This window comes from Patagioenas fasciata, chromosome 1 (genome assembly GCF_037038585.1).
Source record: "Patagioenas fasciata isolate bPatFas1 chromosome 1, bPatFas1.hap1, whole genome shotgun sequence".
In the NCBI taxonomy this organism is placed as follows: Eukaryota; Metazoa; Chordata; class Aves; order Columbiformes; family Columbidae; genus Patagioenas; species Patagioenas fasciata.
The window spans coordinates 214,614,764-214,633,508 of record NC_092520.1 but is presented as its reverse complement, the minus strand read 5'-3'; the positions used below and the strand labels follow the sequence as shown (position 1 = coordinate 214,633,508).

The 18,745-nt window shown below is 61.2% G+C and overlaps 1 protein-coding gene across 2 annotated transcripts in view; it reads right to left on the bottom strand.

Moving 5' to 3' along the window:
• FLNC (filamin C) overlaps positions 1–18,745 on the bottom strand; it is an 85,559-nt gene that overhangs the window by 3,451 nt on the left and 63,363 nt on the right. The window contains exons 39-44 of one of the 2 annotated variants that reach the window (XM_065839207.2): positions 17,841–18,062; positions 13,561–13,830; positions 9,447–9,584; positions 8,335–8,450; positions 5,703–5,832; positions 1,675–1,851 (exon numbers count right to left, since the gene is read on the bottom strand). In XM_065839207.2, the coding sequence (XP_065695279.1) occupies positions 1,675–1,851; positions 5,703–5,832; positions 8,335–8,450; positions 9,447–9,584; positions 13,561–13,830; positions 17,841–18,062 (1,053 nt within the window). The remainder of the gene's footprint in view (positions 1–1,674; positions 1,852–5,702; positions 5,833–8,334; positions 8,451–9,446; positions 9,585–13,560; positions 13,831–17,840; positions 18,063–18,745) is intronic. The other variant, XM_071803568.1, reaches the window with a different exon arrangement.

Sequence of the window (18,745 nt, the reverse complement as noted above, 5' to 3'; positions counted from 1 at the left end):
TCCTCATGGCCATGTCACCATTGCCACCTCCTCATGGCCATGTCTCCATGGACACCTCCTCATGGCCATGCCATCGCTGTCACCACCCATGGCCATGTCCCCAGTGACAACACCCATGGTCACGTCCCCATAGACACCACCCATAGCCATGTCACCATTGCCACCTCCTCATGGCCATGTCTCCATGGACACCTCCTCATGGCCATGCCATGTCACCACCCATGGCCATGTCCCGATTGTCACCACCCATGGCCATGTCCCTATTGACACCACCCATGGCTACGTCCCCATAGACACCACCCATGGCCATGTCCCCACAGACACCACCCATGGCCATGTCCCCATTGTCACCACCTTTGGCTATGTCCCCATGGACACCACCCATGGCCATGTCACCATGGACACCACCCGTGGCCATGACCCCATTGTCACCACTCATGACCACGTCCCCATTGCCATCACTGATGGCCATGTCCCTATTGACGCCACCCATGGCTACATCCCCATGGACACCACCCATGGCCATGTCCCCAGTGACACCACCCATGGCCATGTCCCCACTGTCACCACCTTTGGCTATGTCCCCATGGACACCACCCATGGCCATGTCTCCATTGACACCACCCATGGCCACGTCCCCATGGACACCTCCTCATGGCCATGTCTCCATGGACACCACCCATGGCCATGCCATCGCTGTCACCACCCATGGCCATGTCCCCATTGACACCACCCATGGCCATGTCCCCATTGACACCACCTTTGGCTGTGTCCCCATGAACACCACCCATGGCCACGTCACCATTGCCAGCTCCTCATGGCTGTGTCACCATTGCCACCACCTATGGCCACGTCTCCATTGCCATCACCCCAAGCTGTGGCTCCACACCATGGCCATGTCCCCAGTGCCACCACCCCATGGCCATGTCTCCATTGTCACCACCCCAAACTGTGGCTCCACGTCATGACCATGTCCCCATTGCCACCACCCCATTGCCATGTGTCCATTGTCACCACCCCAAGCTGTGGCTCCATTCCATGGCCATGTCCCCAGTGCCACCACCCCATGGCCACATCTCCATTGTCACCACCCCAAGCTGTGGCTCCACGTCATGGCCATGTCCCCAGTGCCACCACCCCATGGCCACATTCCCATTGTCACCGCCCCAAGCTGTGCCTCCATGTCATGACCATGTCCCCATTGGCACCAGTCCAAGCTGTGGCTCCACCCCATGGCCATGTCCCCAGTGCCACCACCCCATGGCCACGTCCCCATTGTCGCCACGTCCCCATTGTCACCACTCCAAGCTGTGGCTCCACGTCATGGCCACATCCCCATTGTTACCATCCCAAGCTGTGGCTCCATGTCATTGCCACCAGCCCAAGCTATGGCTCCACCCCATGGCCATGTCCCCATTGCCACCACCCCAAGCTGTGGCTCCACGTCATGGCCACGTCCTCATTGTCACCACCCCAAGCTGTGGCTCCACATCATGGCCATGTCCCCAGTGCCACCACCCCATTGCCACATCCCCATTGTCAACACCCCAAGCCATGGGCCCATGGCATGGCCACTGCTACCACCCAACCACCACATCCCCACCAGGGCGGCCACATCCTTGACCCCACACCCACGTCCCCTTGTCCCCGTCCGCGCCGGGTCCCCGGTGTCACCTGTGATGCCCCCCTCGAGGCCGGGCCCGTAGGCGGTGACGAGCCCCGGGTCCCCGGCCTGGCTCTGCTCGCCCACGCGGATGTTGAAGGGGCTCCCGGGGACGTGGCGCCCGTTGAAGCGCAGGTCGATGGAGTGCACGCCGTTCTCCCGCGGCAGGAACCCGATGGCGTACTTGTCTGTGGGGACACGCGTCACCACCTGTCCCCACGGCCCTGTGTCCCCACGTCCCCTGTGTCCCCACTGCCCTATGTCCCCACGGCTCTGTGTCCCCACAGCCCTGCGTCCCCTGTGTCCCCACAGCCCTGTGTCCCCACGGCCCTGTGTCCCCACAGCCTGCATCTCCTGTGTCCCCACAACCCTGTGTCCCCACGGCCCTGTGTCCCCTGTGTCCCCACAACCCTGTGTCCCCACGGCCCCGCATCTCCTGTGTCCCCACAACCCTGTGTCCCCCACGGCCCCGCATCTCCTGTGTCCCCACAACCCTGTGTCCCCCACGGCCCTGTGTCCCCTGTGTCTCCACAACCCTGTGTCCCCACGGCCCCGCATCTCCTGTGTCCCCACAACCCTGTGTCCCCACGGCCCTGTGTCCCCTGTGTCCCCACAGCCCCGTGTCCCCTGTGTCCCCACGGCCCTATGCCCCACAGCCCCACATCCCCTGTGTCCCCACGACCCCGTGTCCCCACGGCCCTGCATCCCCTGTGTCCCCACAGCCTCGCATCCCCTGTGTCCCCACGACTCTGTGTCCCCACGGCCCCGCATCCCCTGTGTCCCCACAGCCTGTGTCCCCACAGCCCTGCGTCCCCTGTGTCCCCACAGCCCTGTGTCCCCACAGCCCGCATCCCCTGTGTCCCCATGTCACTCCATCCCCACATCCCCAAATGCCCATGTCCTCACATCTCGCGTCCCCCACGTCCTCCATCCCTTGTGTCCCTGTGTCCTCATGTCCCCTGCCCCAAGCCCTGTGTCCCCATGTCCTGATGTCCCATGTCCTATTGTTCCCATGGCACATGTCACTGTGTCCCATGTCTCCATGTCCTCATGTTCCTACACCCCATGTCCTGCGTCCCTATGTCCATGCCCCCATGTTCTGCATGCCCTTTGTCCCTGTGTCCCCATGCCCCTGTGTCCTCATGCCTACATGCCCTGTGTCCCCATGTCCTGCACCCCTTGTGTCCCCATGTCCTTATGTCTTCATGTCCCCATGCCCCAAGCCCTACATTCCAGTGTCCCTCATGCCCCGTGTCCCACGTTCCCATGCCCTGTGTGCCCATGTCCTTGTGTCCTCATGTCCCCATGCCACATGTCCCTGTGTCCTGTTTCCTTATGTCCCCACACCCTGTGTCCCCATGTCCTCCATGTCCTCGTGTCCTCATGGTCCCATGCCCCATGTCCCCAAGCCCCAAGTTCCCATGTCCGCCTTTTCCCTGTGCCTTGTGTCCCTGTGTCCCCTTGTCTTCACACCCCACATTCCATGTCCCCATTCCCCATGTCCACATGTCCTCATGTTCCCATGCCCCTTGTCCCTGTGTCCCCATGTCCCCATCTCCTCATGTCCTCAAGTTCCCACACCCCACGTCCCCATGTTCTGTGTCCACGTGCCCCAAGCCCCATGTCCCAATGTCCCCAGGCTCTGTGTCCCCAGGCTCTGTGTCCCCTGTCCCCAAACCCCATGTCCCCACACCTCATGTCCCCATGTCACCACATCCTCATCTCCTCATGTCCTCAAGTTCCCACACCCCATGTCCCCAAACCTCACGTTCCAGTGTCCCCACACCCCGTGTCCCCACACTCCATGTTCTCATGTCCCTATGTCTGATGTCCTTATGTCCCTACACCCTGTGGGGTGCCCACGGGGTGTCCCTATGTCCCTATGTCCCCATGTCCTGTGTCCTCAAGTCCTCATGTTCCCATACCCCATGTCCCCATGTCCCACATCTCTATGTCCCTGTGTCCCCACACCCCATGTCCCCGTGTCCTGCATCCCGTGTCCCCAAGTCCTCATGTTCCCATGGCCGTTGTCCCTGTGTCCAATGTCCCCACACCCCATGTCCCAGTGTCCCCTGTCCCCATTGTTCATGCCCCCATGTCCTCACCCCCTGTGGGGTGTCCATGAGGTGTCCCTATGTCCCCATGCCTTGTGCCTTCAAGTCCTCATGTTCCCACATCCCTTGTCCCTGTGTCCAGTGTCCCCACACCTCATGTCCCGATGTCCCACATCCCTATGACCCCACACCCCACATCCCATGTCCCCATGTCCCACGTCCCTATGTCCTCGTGTTCCCACACCCCATGTCCTCATGTCCCCACACCCCATGTCCTGCATCCCCTGTGTCCCCATGTCCCTTGTCCCTGTGTCCAGTGTCCCCACACCCCATGTCCCCATGTCCCACATCCCTATGTCCCTGTGTCCCCACATCCCTGTGTCCCTGTGTCCCCACACCCCATGTCCCTGTGTCCTGCATCCCCCATGTCCCCAAGTCCTCATGTTCCCATGGCTGTTGTCCCTGTGTCCAGTGTCCCTACACCCCATGTCCCCATGTCCCACATCCCTATGTCCCTGTGTCCCCACACCCCATGTCCCCATGTCCCACATCCCTATGTCCCCACATCCCCACACCCCATGTCCCCATGTCCCACGTCTCTATGTCCCTGTGTCCCCACACCCCATGTCCTCATGTCCCCACACCCCATGTCCCCGTGTCCTGCATCCCCCGTGTCCCCAAGTCCTCATGTTCTCATGGCTGTTGTCCCTGTGTCCAATGTCCCCACACACCATGTCCTCCCACACCCCATGTCCTGCATCCCCTGTGTCCCCATGTCCTCATGTTCCCATGTCCCTTGTCCCTGTGTCCAGTGTCCCCACACCTCATGTCCCACATCCCTATGTCCCTGTGTCCCCACATCCCATGTCCCCATGTCCCACGTCCCTATGTCCCTGTGTTCCCACACCCCATGTCCTCATGTCCCCACACCCCATGTCCTGCATCCCCTGTGTCCCCATGTCCCCATGTCCCTTGTCCCTGTGTCCAGTGTCCCCACACCCCATGTCCCCATGTCCCACATCCCTATGTCCCTGTGTCCCTACACCCCATGTCCCCATGTCCCACATCCCTATGTCCCAACACCCCACATCCCCACACCCCACATCCCTATGTCCCTGTGTCCCCACACCCCATGTCCCCATGTCGCACATCCCTATGTCCCTGTGTCCCTACACCCCATGTCCCACATCCCTATGTCCCCACACCCCACACCCCATGTCCCCATGTCCCACATCCCTATGTCCCCACACCCCACATCCCCACACCCCATGTCCCCACGTCCCACATCCCTATGTCCCCACACCCCACATCCCATGTCCCCATGTCCCACATCCCTATGTCCCTGTGTCCCCACACCCCATGTCCCTGTGTCCTGCATCCCCCATGTCCCCATGTCCTCATGTTCCCATGGCTGTTGTCCCTGTGTCCAGTGTCCCCACACCCCATGTCCCCATGTCCCACATCCCTATGTCCCTGTGTCCCCACACCCCATGTCCCCATGTCCTGCATCCCGTGTCCCCATGTCCTCATGTTCCCATGTCCCTTGTCCCTGTGTCCAGTGTCCCCACACCCCATGTCCCCATGTCCCACATCCCAATGTCCCCACACCCCATGTCCCCATGTCCCACGTCTCTATGTCCCTGTGTCCCCACACCCCATGTCCCCATGTCCCACATCCCTATGTCCCCACACCCCACATCCCCACACCCCATGTCCCCACGTCCCACATCCCTATGTCCCCACACCCCACATCCCATGTCCCCATGTCCCACATCCCTATGTCCCTGTGTCCCCACACCCCATGTCCCCGTGTCCTGCATCCCCCGTGTCCCCAAGTCCTCATGTTCCCATGGCCGTTGTCCCTGTGTCCAACATCCTCATGCCCCAAGCCCCCGTCCCGGTGTCCCCAGTCCCGTGTCCCTGTCCCGGTGTCCCCAGTCCCGTGTCCCCGTGGCGGTGTCCCCAGCGCCCGTGTCCCCGCGCACCGCTGTCCAGCTCGGACACGTAGCACTCCTCCACCACCCCGGCCGGCGTGTGCACTTTGGCGTCGATGACGCCGCGCGCCCCGTTCAGCTGCACCGCGAAGGACGCCGGCTGGTTCACCGTCACCGCCTCCTGCGGGGACACCGCCGCGTCACCACGGGGTGCCACGTGGGCTCAGGGTGGCTCAAAGGGACATGGGGTGACACGGGGCAGGGGGCACAGGGGTGACATGGGGTTGCAGGGTGGCCCAGGGGGAACACAGGGGTGAACATGGCGAGGGGCACCGCGGTGAAATGGGGGACACAGGGTGACACCAGGGATGTCACCATGGCGGGGACAGGGGTGACACATGGGCTCAGGATGGCTCAGGGGTGACACAGGGGACACAGGGTGACATCAGGGATGTCACCGTGGTGGGGACAGGGGTGGCACATGAGCTCAGGGGTGACACAGGGTGACACAGGGTGACACAGGGGACACAGGGGACACAGGGTGGCAGCAGGGATGTCACCATGGTGGGATCCCAGGGGTGACACATGGGCTCAGGGTGGCTCAGGGGTGACATGGGGGACACAGAGTGACACCAGGGATGTCATCATGGGGGGGACAGGGGTGACACATGGGCTCAGGGTGACATGGGGGACAAGGGGTGACACGGGGTAGGGGGCACAGGGGTGACATGGGGTTGCAGGGTGGCCCAGGGGGAACACAAGGGTGGCACATGGCGAGGGGCACAGCGGTGAAATGAGGGACACAGGGTGACACCAGGAATGTCACCACAGGGGGGACAGAGGTGGCACATGGGCTCAGGGTGGCTCAGGGGTGACACAGGGTGACACAGGGGACACAGGGTGGCAGCAGGGATGTCACCATGGTGGGATCCCGGGGTGACACATGGGCTCAGGGTGGCTCAGGGGTGGCATAGGTGACATCAGGGTGACAAGGGGCAGGGGGTACAGGGGTGACATGGGGTTGCAGGGTGGCCCAGGGGGAACACAGGGGTGAACATGGCAAGGGGCACAGTGGTGAAATGGGGGACAGAGGGTGACACCAGGGATGTCACCGTGGGGGGGACAGGGGTGACACATGAGCTCAGGGTGACATGGGGGACAAGGGGTCACACAGGGCAGGGGGCACAGGGGTGACATGGGGTTGCAGGGTGGCCCAGGGGGAACACAGGGGTGAACATGGCGAGGGGCACCGCGGTGAAATGGGGGACACAGGGTGACACCAGGTATGACACCATGGGGGGACAGGGGTGACACATGGGCTCAGGATGGCTCAGGGGTGACACAGGGGACACAGGGTGACACCAGGGATGTCACCGTGGTGGGGACAGGGGTGGCACATGAGCTCAGGGGTGACACAGGGTGACACAGGGTGACACAGGGGACACAGGGTGGCAGCAGGGATGTCACCATGGTGGGATCCCAGGGGTGACACATGGGCTCAGGGTGGCTCAGGGTGACATGGGGGACACAGGGTGGCAGCAGGGATGTCACCATGGGGGAGACAGGGGTGACACATGGGCTCAGGGTGACATGGGGGACAAGGGGTGACACGGGGCAGGGGCACAGGGGTGACACGGGATTGCAGGGTGGCCCAGGGGGAACACAGGGGTGAACATGGCGAGGGGCACCGCGGTGAAATGGGGGACACACGGTGACACCAGGGATGTCACCGTGGGGGGGACAGGGGTGACACATGGGCTCAGGATGGCTCAGGGGTGACACAGGGGACACAGGGTGGCAGCAGGGATGTCACCATGGTGGGATCCCAGGGTGACACATGGGCTCAGGGTGGCTCAGAGGTGGCATAGGTGACATGGGGGTGACAAGGGACAGGGGGCACAGGGGTGACATGGGGTTGCAGGGTGGCCCAGGGGGAACACAGGGGTGAACATGGCGAGGGGCACAGCGGTGAAATGGGGGACACACGGTGACACCAGGGATGTCATCATGGGGGGGACAGGGGTGACACGTGGGCTCAGGGTGACATGGGGGACAAGGGGTGACACGGGGCAGGGGGCACAGGGGTGACATGGGGTTGCAGGGTGGCCCAGGGGGAACACAAGGGTGGCACATGGCGAGGGGCACAGCGGTGAAATGAGGGACACAGGGTGACACCAGGTATGACACCACGGGGGGGACAGGGGTGGCACATGAGCTCAGGGTGGCTCAGGGTGACATGGGGGACACAGGGTGGCACCAGAGATGTCACCATGGTGGGATCCCAGGGGTGACACATGGGCTCAGGGTGGCCCACGGGTGACATGTGGGACCCAGGGGTGACACAGGGGACAGGGTGGCACCAACGGGGGGTCCCAAGGGTGACACAGGGACACGAGGTGGCCCAGGGCTGATGGAAGTTGGCACCAGGATGGCATTGGTGGGGGTCCCAAGGGTGCCACAGGGGTGCAGGGTGGCCCAGGGGTGACATGTGGGACCCAGGGGTGACACAGGGGACCCAGGGGTGACACAGGGGACACAGGGTGGCACCAAGGTGGGGAGTCCCATGGGTGACACAAGGACACAAGGTGGCCCATGGAGGGGGACACAGGGGACCCAGGGGTGACCCCAGCGGTCCCAGGCGTGGCTGGGGAGCCCAGGGGTGACAGCGGGTGACAGGGGGGACCTGCATGCTGGTGACAGTGAGGCGCCGGGCGTCATCCGAGTGCGAGGCCACCGGCACCACGAAGGGGCTGTCGGGGATGTGCTCCTCGTTGAACTTGATGGACACCTCGTAGTCACCTGGGGACAGCAGGGACACCATGTGGGGACAGCGGGGACACCGTGTGGGGACACCCGCGCATGGGGACAGCCTCACGTGGGGGACAACTTTGTAAGGGGACACCTTTGCATGGTGACAACTTCCCAAGGGGACATCGTCACATGGGGACAACCCTTCCCAAGGGGACACTGTGACATGGGGAGGACCCTCACATTGGGACCTTCTTGTACAGGGACATCCTCACCTGGGGACATTGTCACATGGGGACACCCTCACATGGGGACAACTTCACATGGGGGCAACTTCACTTGGGGACACCCTTGCACAGGGACATTCGCACATGGGGACACTTGCATGGAGGGGACTCTGGCAAAGGGACATCCTCACTTGGGGACACTCTTGCAAGGGGACACTTTTGCATGGGGACACCCTCACATGGGGACATCCTTGCATGGGGACATCGTCACATGGGGACACTGTCACATGGGGACAACTTCACATGGGGACACCCTTGCACAGGGACATTCGCACATGGGGACAATTGCATGGAGGGGACTCTGGCAAAGGGACATCCTCACTTGGGGACACTCTTGCAAGGGGACAGTCTTGCATGGGGACACCCTCACATGGGGACACTGTCACATGGGGACATTCTTGCATGGGGACACCCTCACATGTGGACACTGTCGCATGGGGACATCTTTACTTGGGGACACTGTCACTTGGGGACACCCTTGCACAGGGACATTCGCACATGGGGACACTTGCATGGAAGGGACCCTTGCAAGGGGACATCCTCACTTGGGGACACTCTTGCAAGGGGACACTCTTGCATGGGGACACCCTCACTTGGGGACACTGTCACATGGGGACACCCTCACTTGGGGACATTCTCGCATGGAGGGGTTCAGGGTGGCTTGGGGGGCCTGGGGGTGGCTGGGGAGGTTTGGGGGGACTCGGGGGGGCCCAGGGGGGTTTGGGGGTCCCCGGGTGTTTCGGGGGGGCGGTGCACCCACCGGGCTCCTGCACGAGGTAGGACACCCCGCAGGACCCGTCCTTGCGGTCCTCGAAGGAGATCTCGGCCTTGCTGGGCCCCTCCACGGCGATGGAGAGCCCCCCCGCGCCCGCCTCGCGCGTCCAGATGCTGAACTCGGCTGGGGACACGCGCCCGTGGGTGACGGTGACACCCCGACACACACATACATACATACAGGTGACAGTGACACCCCGACACACACACACATACATACAGGTGACGGTGACACCCCGACACACACACACATACATACAGGTGACAGTGACACCCCGACACACACACACATACATACAGGTGACGGTGACACCCCGACACACACACACATACATACAGGTGACAGTGACACCCCGACACACACACACACATACAGGTGACGGTGACACCCCGACACACACACACATACAGGTGACGGTGACACCCCGACACACACACACATACATACAGGTGACGGTGACACCCCGACACACACACACATACATACAGGTGACGGTGACACCCTGACACACACACACATACATACAGGTGACGGTGGCGCCCCGACACACACATACATACAGGTGACGGTGACACCCCGACACACACACACATACATACAGGTGACGGTGACACCCCGACACACACACACACATACAGGTGACGGTGACACCCCGACACACACATACATACAGGTGACGGTGACACCCCGACACACACACACATACATACAGGTGACGGTGACACCCCGACACACACACACACATACAGGTTACGGTGACACCCCGACACACACATACATACAGGTGACGGTGACACCCCGACACACACATACATACAGGTGACGGTGACACCCCGACACACACACACACATACAGGTGACGGTGACACCCCGACACACACATACATACAGGTGACGGTGACACCCCGACACACACACACATACATACAGGTGACGGTGACACCCCGACACACACATACATACAGGTGACGGTGACACCCCGACACACACACACATACATACAGGTGACGGTGACACCCCGACACACACATACATACAGGTGACGGTGACACCCCGACACACACACACACATACAGGTGACGGTGACACCCCGACACACACATACATACAGGTGACGGTGACACCCCGACACACACACACATACATACAGGTGACGGTGACACCCCGACACACACATACATACAGGTGACGGTGACACCCCGACACACACACACATACATACAGGTGACGGTGACACCCCGACACACACACATACATACAGGTGACGGTGACACCCCGACACACACACACATACATACAGGTGACGGTGACACCCCGACACACACATACATACAGGTGACGGTGACACCCCGACACACACACACATACATACAGGTGACGGTGACGCCCCCCAGAACATACACACACACACACGGGTGACAGTGACACCCCCCAACACACACAGACACACAAATGTGCCCCCATACCCCCCACCCATAGCACCCATCACCCCCCAAAAGCCCCCATCACCCCCATAGCACCCATACACCCCCCAAATGCCCCCATCACCCCCATAGCACCCATACACCCCCCATAGCACCCATACCCACCCATAGCACCCATACACCCCCCATAGCACCCATACCCTCCCATAGCACCCATACATCCCCATAGCACCCATACCCACCCATAGCACCCATACACCCCCATAGCACCCATACCCTCCCATAGCACCCATACACCCCCATAGCACCCACACACCCCCATAGCACCCATACCCTCCCATAGCACCCATACATCCCCATAGCACCCATACCCACCCATAGCACCCATACACCCCCATAGCACCCATACCCTCCCATAGCACCCATACACCCCCATAGCACCCACACACCCCCATAGCACCCATACCCTCCCATAGCACCCATACATCCCCATAGCACCCATACCCACCCATAGCACCCACACACCCCCATAGCACCCATACCCTCCCATAGCACCCATACACCCCCCATAGCACCCATACCCACCCATAGCACCAAGACCCCCAACTGCACCCATACCCCGCCATAGCACCCATCACCCCCCAAATGCTCCCATCACCCCCATAGCACCCATACACTTCCCATAGCACCCATACCCCCCCAACTGCACCCATACCCCCCCATAGCACCCAGAGCCCCCAACTGCACCCCATAGCACCCATCCACCTCCCATAGCACCCAGAGCACCAAGCCACCCCCCACAGCACCCAGACCCCCCAACTGCACCCAGACCCCCCTAACTGCACCCCATAGCACCCATGTGCCCCCATAGCACCCAGACCCCCCCCAATTGCACCCATATCCTGCAACTGCACCTGTACCCCACCATAGCACCCATACACCCCCCACAGCACCCAGACCCCCCCAACTGCACCCATACCCCCCCCCCATTGCACCCAGACCCCCAACTGCACCCATACCCCGCCATAGCACCCATCAACCCCCCATAGCACCCAGACCCCCCATAGCACCCATACACTCCCCATAGCCCCCTCACCCCCCAGTTCACTTCTACCCCCCCATAGCTCCCAAACCCCCCATAGCCCCCCCACCCTCATTTCACTTCTACCCCCATAGCTCCCACACCCCCCATTTCACTTCTACCCCCCATAACTCCCATTACCCCCCATAGTCTCCCAACCCCCCAGTTCACTTCTACCCCCCATAGCTCCCACACCCCCCATAGCCCCCACACCCCCCATTTCACTTCTACCCCCCCATAGCTCCCACACCCCCCATAGTCCCCCAACCCCCCATTTCACTTCTACCCCCCATAGCCCCCACACCCCCCATTTCATTTCTACCCCCCATAACTCCCGTTACCCCCCATAGTCCCCCAACCCCCCAGTTCACTTCTACCCCCCATAGCTCCCACACCCCCCATAGCCCCCCATAGCCCCCACACCCCCCATTTCACTTCTATCCCCCCATAGTTCCCATCACCCTCCATAGTCCCCCAACCCCCCAGTTCACTTCTACCCCCCATAGCTCCCACACCCCCCATTTCACTTCTACCCCCCATAACTCCCGTTACCCCCCATAGTCCCCCAACCCCCCATTTCACTTCTACCCCCCCATAGCCCCCACACCCCCCATTTCACTTCTACCCCCCCATAGTTCCCATCACCCTCCATAGTCCCCCAACCCCCCATTTCACTTCTATCCCCCATAGCTCCCACACCCCCCATAGTCCCCCAACCCCCCATTTCACTTCTATCCCCCATAGCCCCCACACCCCCCATAGCCCCCACACCCCCCATTTCACTTTTACCCCCGCATAACTCCCACATCCCCATAGCTCCCCCACCCCCCATAGCCCCCACACCCCCCATAGTCCCCCAACCCCCCATTTCACTTTTACCCCCCCATAACTCCCACACCCCCATAGCTCCCCCACCCCCCATAGCCCCCACACCCCCCATAGTCCCCCAACCCCCCATTTCACTTTTACCCCCCCATAACTCCCACATCCCCATAGCTCCCCCACCCCCCATAGCCCCCACACCCCCCATAGCCCCCAACCCCCCATGTAACTTTTACCCCCCCATAACTCCCACATCCCCATAGCTCCCCCACCCCCCATAGCCCCCCAACCCCCCATTTAACTTTTACCCCCCCATAACTCCCACACCCCCATAGCTCCCCCACTCCCCATAGCCCCCCCCCCCATAGCCCCCCAACCCCCCATTTCACTTTTACCCCCCCATAACTCCCACACCCCCATAGCTCCCCCACCCCCCATAGCCCCCACACCCCCCATAGTCCCCCAACCCCCCATTTCACTTCTACCCCCCATAGCTCCCACACCCCCCATTTCACTTCTACCCCACATAACTCCCATCACCCCCCACAGCCCCCCAACCCCCCATTTCACTTTTACCCCCCCATAACTCCCACATCCCCATAGCTCCCCCACCCCCCATAGCCCCCACACCCCCCATAGCCCCCAACCCCCCATTTCACTTTTACCCCCCCATAACTCCCACACCCCCATAGCTCCCCCACTCCCCATAGCCCCCACACCCCCCATTCCAATTCTACCCCCCCACGCCCCCCCTCACATCTTTCCCCCGTACCTGGCACCCCGGCCACTCCTCTCTGCAGGCCGGTGCCCCCCGCGCGCACCTTGTGCGCCCCCCCCTCGCCCAGCGGCCCCACGGTGAACTGGAAGGGGCTGCCGGGCACGTGCTGCCCGCGGTACTTGACGCTGACGGTGTGGGGCCCCTGCTCCTTGGGCACGAAGCGCACGCTGTACACCCCCGCGGCCCCCGCCACCACCTCGGCCTCGAACCGCTGCCCCGACGGGCTCAGCACCTGCGCGCACAGCTCCTGCGGGGACGCCTCGCCTGCGGGGACACGCGGACGTCACGGCGGTGGCGACGGGGACACGCACGGTGACGGGGCTGGGCGCCGGGGCACCGCAGGGTGATGGCACCCGGGGGGTGACGGCGCCGTGGGAATGTGTCACCCGGGTACACGTCACTTTGGTACCTCAGCAACAGGGTCTGTGTCACCCAGTCGCTCTGTCACCCAATCACCACGTCACCCAATCGCCATGTCACCCAATCGCCATGTCACCCAATCGCCCTGGCACCCAATCGCCCTGGCACCCAATTGCCCTGGCACCCAGGGATAATGTCACAGTGTCACCTGGCCACGTGTCACTTTGGTACCTCAACACCGGGCTCCATGTCACCCAATTGCCCTGGCACCCAGGCATCATGTCACAGTGTCACCTGGGCACGCGTCACTTTGGTACCTCAACACTAGGCTCCATGTCACCAAATCACCGTGTCACCACGTCACCCTGTCACCATGTCACCCTGGCACCCGAGCATCATCTCACTATGTCACCTGGGCGCCCATCACTTTGGTACCTCAACACCGGGCTCCATGCCACCCAATTGCCCTGGCACCCAGGCATCATGTCACAGTGTCACCTGGCCACGCGTCACTTTGGTACCTCAACACCAGGCTCCATGTCACCCAATTGCCATGTCACCCAATCGCCCTGTCACCATGGCACCCCATCACCATGTCACCTGGGCACCCTGGCACCACAGAGCGCTGGCACCTGGGGGTCACGGTGCCATGGAAATGTGTCACCCGGGCACTGTGGTGTCATGTCACAGTGTCACCTGCCCACGTGTCACTTTGGTACCTCAACAACAGGGTCCATGTTACCCAATTGCCATGTCACCCAATGGCCCTGTCACCCAATGGCCCTGTCACCACATCACCCTGGCATCATGTCACAATGTCACCTGGGAACCCGTCACTTTGGTACCTCAACACCAGGGTCCATGTCACCCAATCACCATGTCACCATGCCACCCGGGCACCACGGCATCATGTCACAGTGTCACCTGGCCATGCGTCACTTTGGTACCTCAACACTGGGCTCCATGTCACCAAATCACCATGTCACCCAATCACCCTGTCACCATGGCACCCCATCACCATTTCACCTGGTCACCTTGTCACCCCAGCACCCTGGCATCCAGGCATCACGTCACAATGTCACCTGGGCGCCCGTCACTTTGGTACCTCAACACCAGGGTCCATGTCACCCGATCGCCCTGTCACCCAATTGCCATGTCACCCATCACCCTGTCACCATGGCACCCCAGCACCCTGGCACCTGAGCGTTGTGTCACCCTGGCACCCCAGCATGCTGGCACCTGGGTGTCATAGCGCCGTGGCGCTGTGTCACCCAGTCACCATGGCATCATGTCACAATGTCACCTGGGCGCCCATCACTTTGGTACCTCAACACCAGGTTCCATGTCACCTGATCACCATGTCACCCAGTCACCCTATCTCCATGTCACCAGGCACTCCAGCACCTGAGTGTCATGTCACCATGGCACCCCATCACCATGTCACCCTGGTACTAGTGTACTCTGTCACCCGGGCATCATGGTACCATGTCACAATGTCACCTGCGCACCCACCTCTTTGGCACCCCAGCACTGGGCACCCTGGTACCCCAGCACCATGTCACCCAGTCCCCATGGCACCCCAGCGACCTGGAACAACGGCACCCTGGCACCCCAGCACCAGGACACCCCATTGTCACCATGTCACCATGTCACCCCAGCACCATGGCACCCCACGACCTTATCTCCCTGTCACCAGAGCACCCCATGAATGCATCACCCTGGCATCGTGTCACCCTGTCACCTTGTCACAAGGACACCCCAGCAGCTCAGCACCGCATCACCCTGTCGCCTTGTCACCAGGGCACCCCATCACCATGTCACCCTGTCACCCTGTCACCCTGTCACCAGGGCACCCCATCACCATGTCACCCTGTCACCCTGTCACCTTGTCACCAGGGCACCCCATGACCATGTCACCCTGTCACCCTGTCACCAGGGCACTCCACCACCATGTCACCCTGTCACCCTGTCACCCTGTCACCAGGGCACCCCATCACCATGTCACCCTGTCACCGTGTCACCAGGGCACTCCATCACCATGTCACCCTGTCACCCTGTCACCAGGGCACCCCATCACCATGTCACCCTGTCACCGTGTTACCCAGATCCCCAGGGCACCCCCAGGGCCCATGTGCTCCCCACCGGGTGCAGCCCCCACCAACGACGCACTGATGTGAGTGTGCACCCTCGTGCAAAGGACACACCCGCACCTGCAAGTGTGCACAGGTGCGCACGCATCCCGTGAGCGTGCACACTCGTGCAAAGGGCACACACCCCCCTGTGAGCGTGCACACCTGTTTGTGCACACTTGCGCGAATGACACACATGTTGCAAGCACGTGCACACATCCGCGTGCTTGCACACGCACAAACCCACCCCCATTGTGAGCTTGCACACTCGTGATTAGGGCGTGCACGCCCCTGTTAGCATGCACACTCACTTGTGCAAAGGATGAGCACCCCTTCAGGTGCATGGCAGCTGCGCGTGTGAAAAGGTCACACCCCGAGCTCTGGGGACACGTGTGCATGTCCTGGCCTCGTGCGAGGCCTCGTGCAAGGGGGGTGCACAGGCTGGGGGGTGCTGGCCCCTGTGAGCACAAACAGCCCTCGTGCAAGGGCACTCCAAGTGCGAACGCCCATCCAGGCCTTGTGCGAACACATTATCTTGCACACACAGCACCTGTGCAAGCTCACTCTGATACGCCAGTGCAGCAAGTCCTTGTGCAAACATGCCCCTTGCACGCACAGTGCCTGTGCAAGCTCACTCTGATACCCTAGTGCACCAAGTCCTTGTGCAAACACGCCCCTTGCACGCACAGTGCCTGTGCAAGCCCACTCTCATGTGCAAGTGCACCGAGATCTTGTGCAAATATATTCACTGTGCAAGCACAGCAGTTGTGCAAGTGGCCACAGCCCTTGTGCAAGCCCATTCCCACAGGCACGTGTCCTCCTTGTGCAAACACTCCCTTGCACACCCAGCCCCTGTGAAAGCACATTTTGATGCACTGGTGCTTATATATTCCTTGTGCACACACAGTCTCTTGCACACCCAGCGCTTGTGCAAACACATTCTCTGGTTCACACAGGCCCTGTGCAAGTGCCCCCAGCCCTTGTGCAAACACCCTCCCTTGCACTCGCAGCCCCTGTGCAAGCACATTCCGATGCACTGGTGCACACACAGCTCTTGTGCAAGCCCAGCTATCCCTTGTGCAAACCCCTCCCTTGCACACCCAGCTCTTGTGCAAGCACATTCTGACTGCACCAGTGCACACATAGCCCTTGTGCAAATACAGTCCTTATGCAAACCCCTCCCTTGCACACCCAGCTCTTGTGCAAGCACATTCTGATGCACCAGTGCACACACAGCCATCCTTTGTGCAAACACAGTCCCCGTGCAAACCCCTCCCTTGCACACACAGCCCTGGTGCAAACACAGTTCCCGTGCAAACCCCTCCCTTGCACGCCCAGCTCTTGTGCAAGCACATTCTGATGCACCAGTGCACACCCAGCCCTTGTGCAAATACAGTCCTTATGCAAACTCCGCCCTGGCACACACAGCCCTGGTGCAAACACAGTTCCCGTGCAAACCCCTCCCTTGCACGCCCAGCTCTTGTGTAAGCACATTCTGACTGCACCAGCGTGCACACCCAGCCCTTGTGCAAATACAGTCCTTATGCAAACTCCGCCCTTGCACACACAGCCCTGGTGCAAACACAGTCCCCGTGCAAACCCCTCCCTTGCACGCCCAGCTCTTGTGCAAGCACATTCTGATGCACCAGCGCACACCCAGCCTCTGTGCACGCCCATCGTGACACACCAAGCCCCCGTGCAAACTGCCCCCCATCCCCACCCCCAGCGCCAGCGCACACAGACACACGTGTCCCTCCCCCGTGTCCCCGTGTCCCCAGCACCCACCCTCCTGCGGGCGGGCGAGGGGCGCGAAGGAGCCCAGGAAGCCCCCAAAGGGGAAGGGGTCCCCGGCCAGGCGGGTGGACTCCTCCACCCGCACCTCGCGCGTGGTCTCGCCGCCGCGCGTCTTGCTGATCTCGGTGCGCTCGGTGCGCGTGTACGTGTGGCTGCTCCGCGTGAAGCTGCGCGACAGCCGCTCCTGCGCCGACACCATCTGGAACCAGTTCCCTGCGCCGCGCGGGGACGCGATGGGCGGGCGTGGTGATGGAGGCGGTGGTGGAAACGGTGGTGGAGAGGATGATGGTGGTGGAGGTGGAGATGATGACGGTGGTGGAGATGGTGATGGAGGTAAAGGAGATGGCGATGGAGATAATGGAGATGGAGAGGGTGGTAGTGGTGGAGATGGTGGTGGAGACAGAGATGGTGATGGAAATGGAGATGATGATGGTGATGGAAATGGAGATGATGATGGTGATGGTGGTGGAGATGGTGGTGCACACAGTGATGGAGATGGGAGATGGTGGTGGTGATGGAGATGGTGGTGGAAACGGTGGTGGAGAGGATGATGGTGGTGGAGGTGGAAATGGTGGTGAAGAAGGTGATGATCATGGAGATGGTGATGGAGGTAAAGGAGATGGCAATGGAGATAAAGGAGATGGAGAAGTTGGTAGTGGTGGAGATGGTGGTGGAGACAGAGATGGTGATGGAAATGGAGATGATGATGGAAATGGAGATGATGATGGTGATGGAAATGGAGATGATGATGGTGATGGAAATGGAGATGATGATGGTGATGATGGTGGAGATGATGATGGTGATGGTGGTGGAGATGGTGGTGCACACAGTGATGGAGATGGTGGTGGTGATGGAGATGGTGGTGGAAACGGTGGTGGAGAGGATGATGGTGGTGG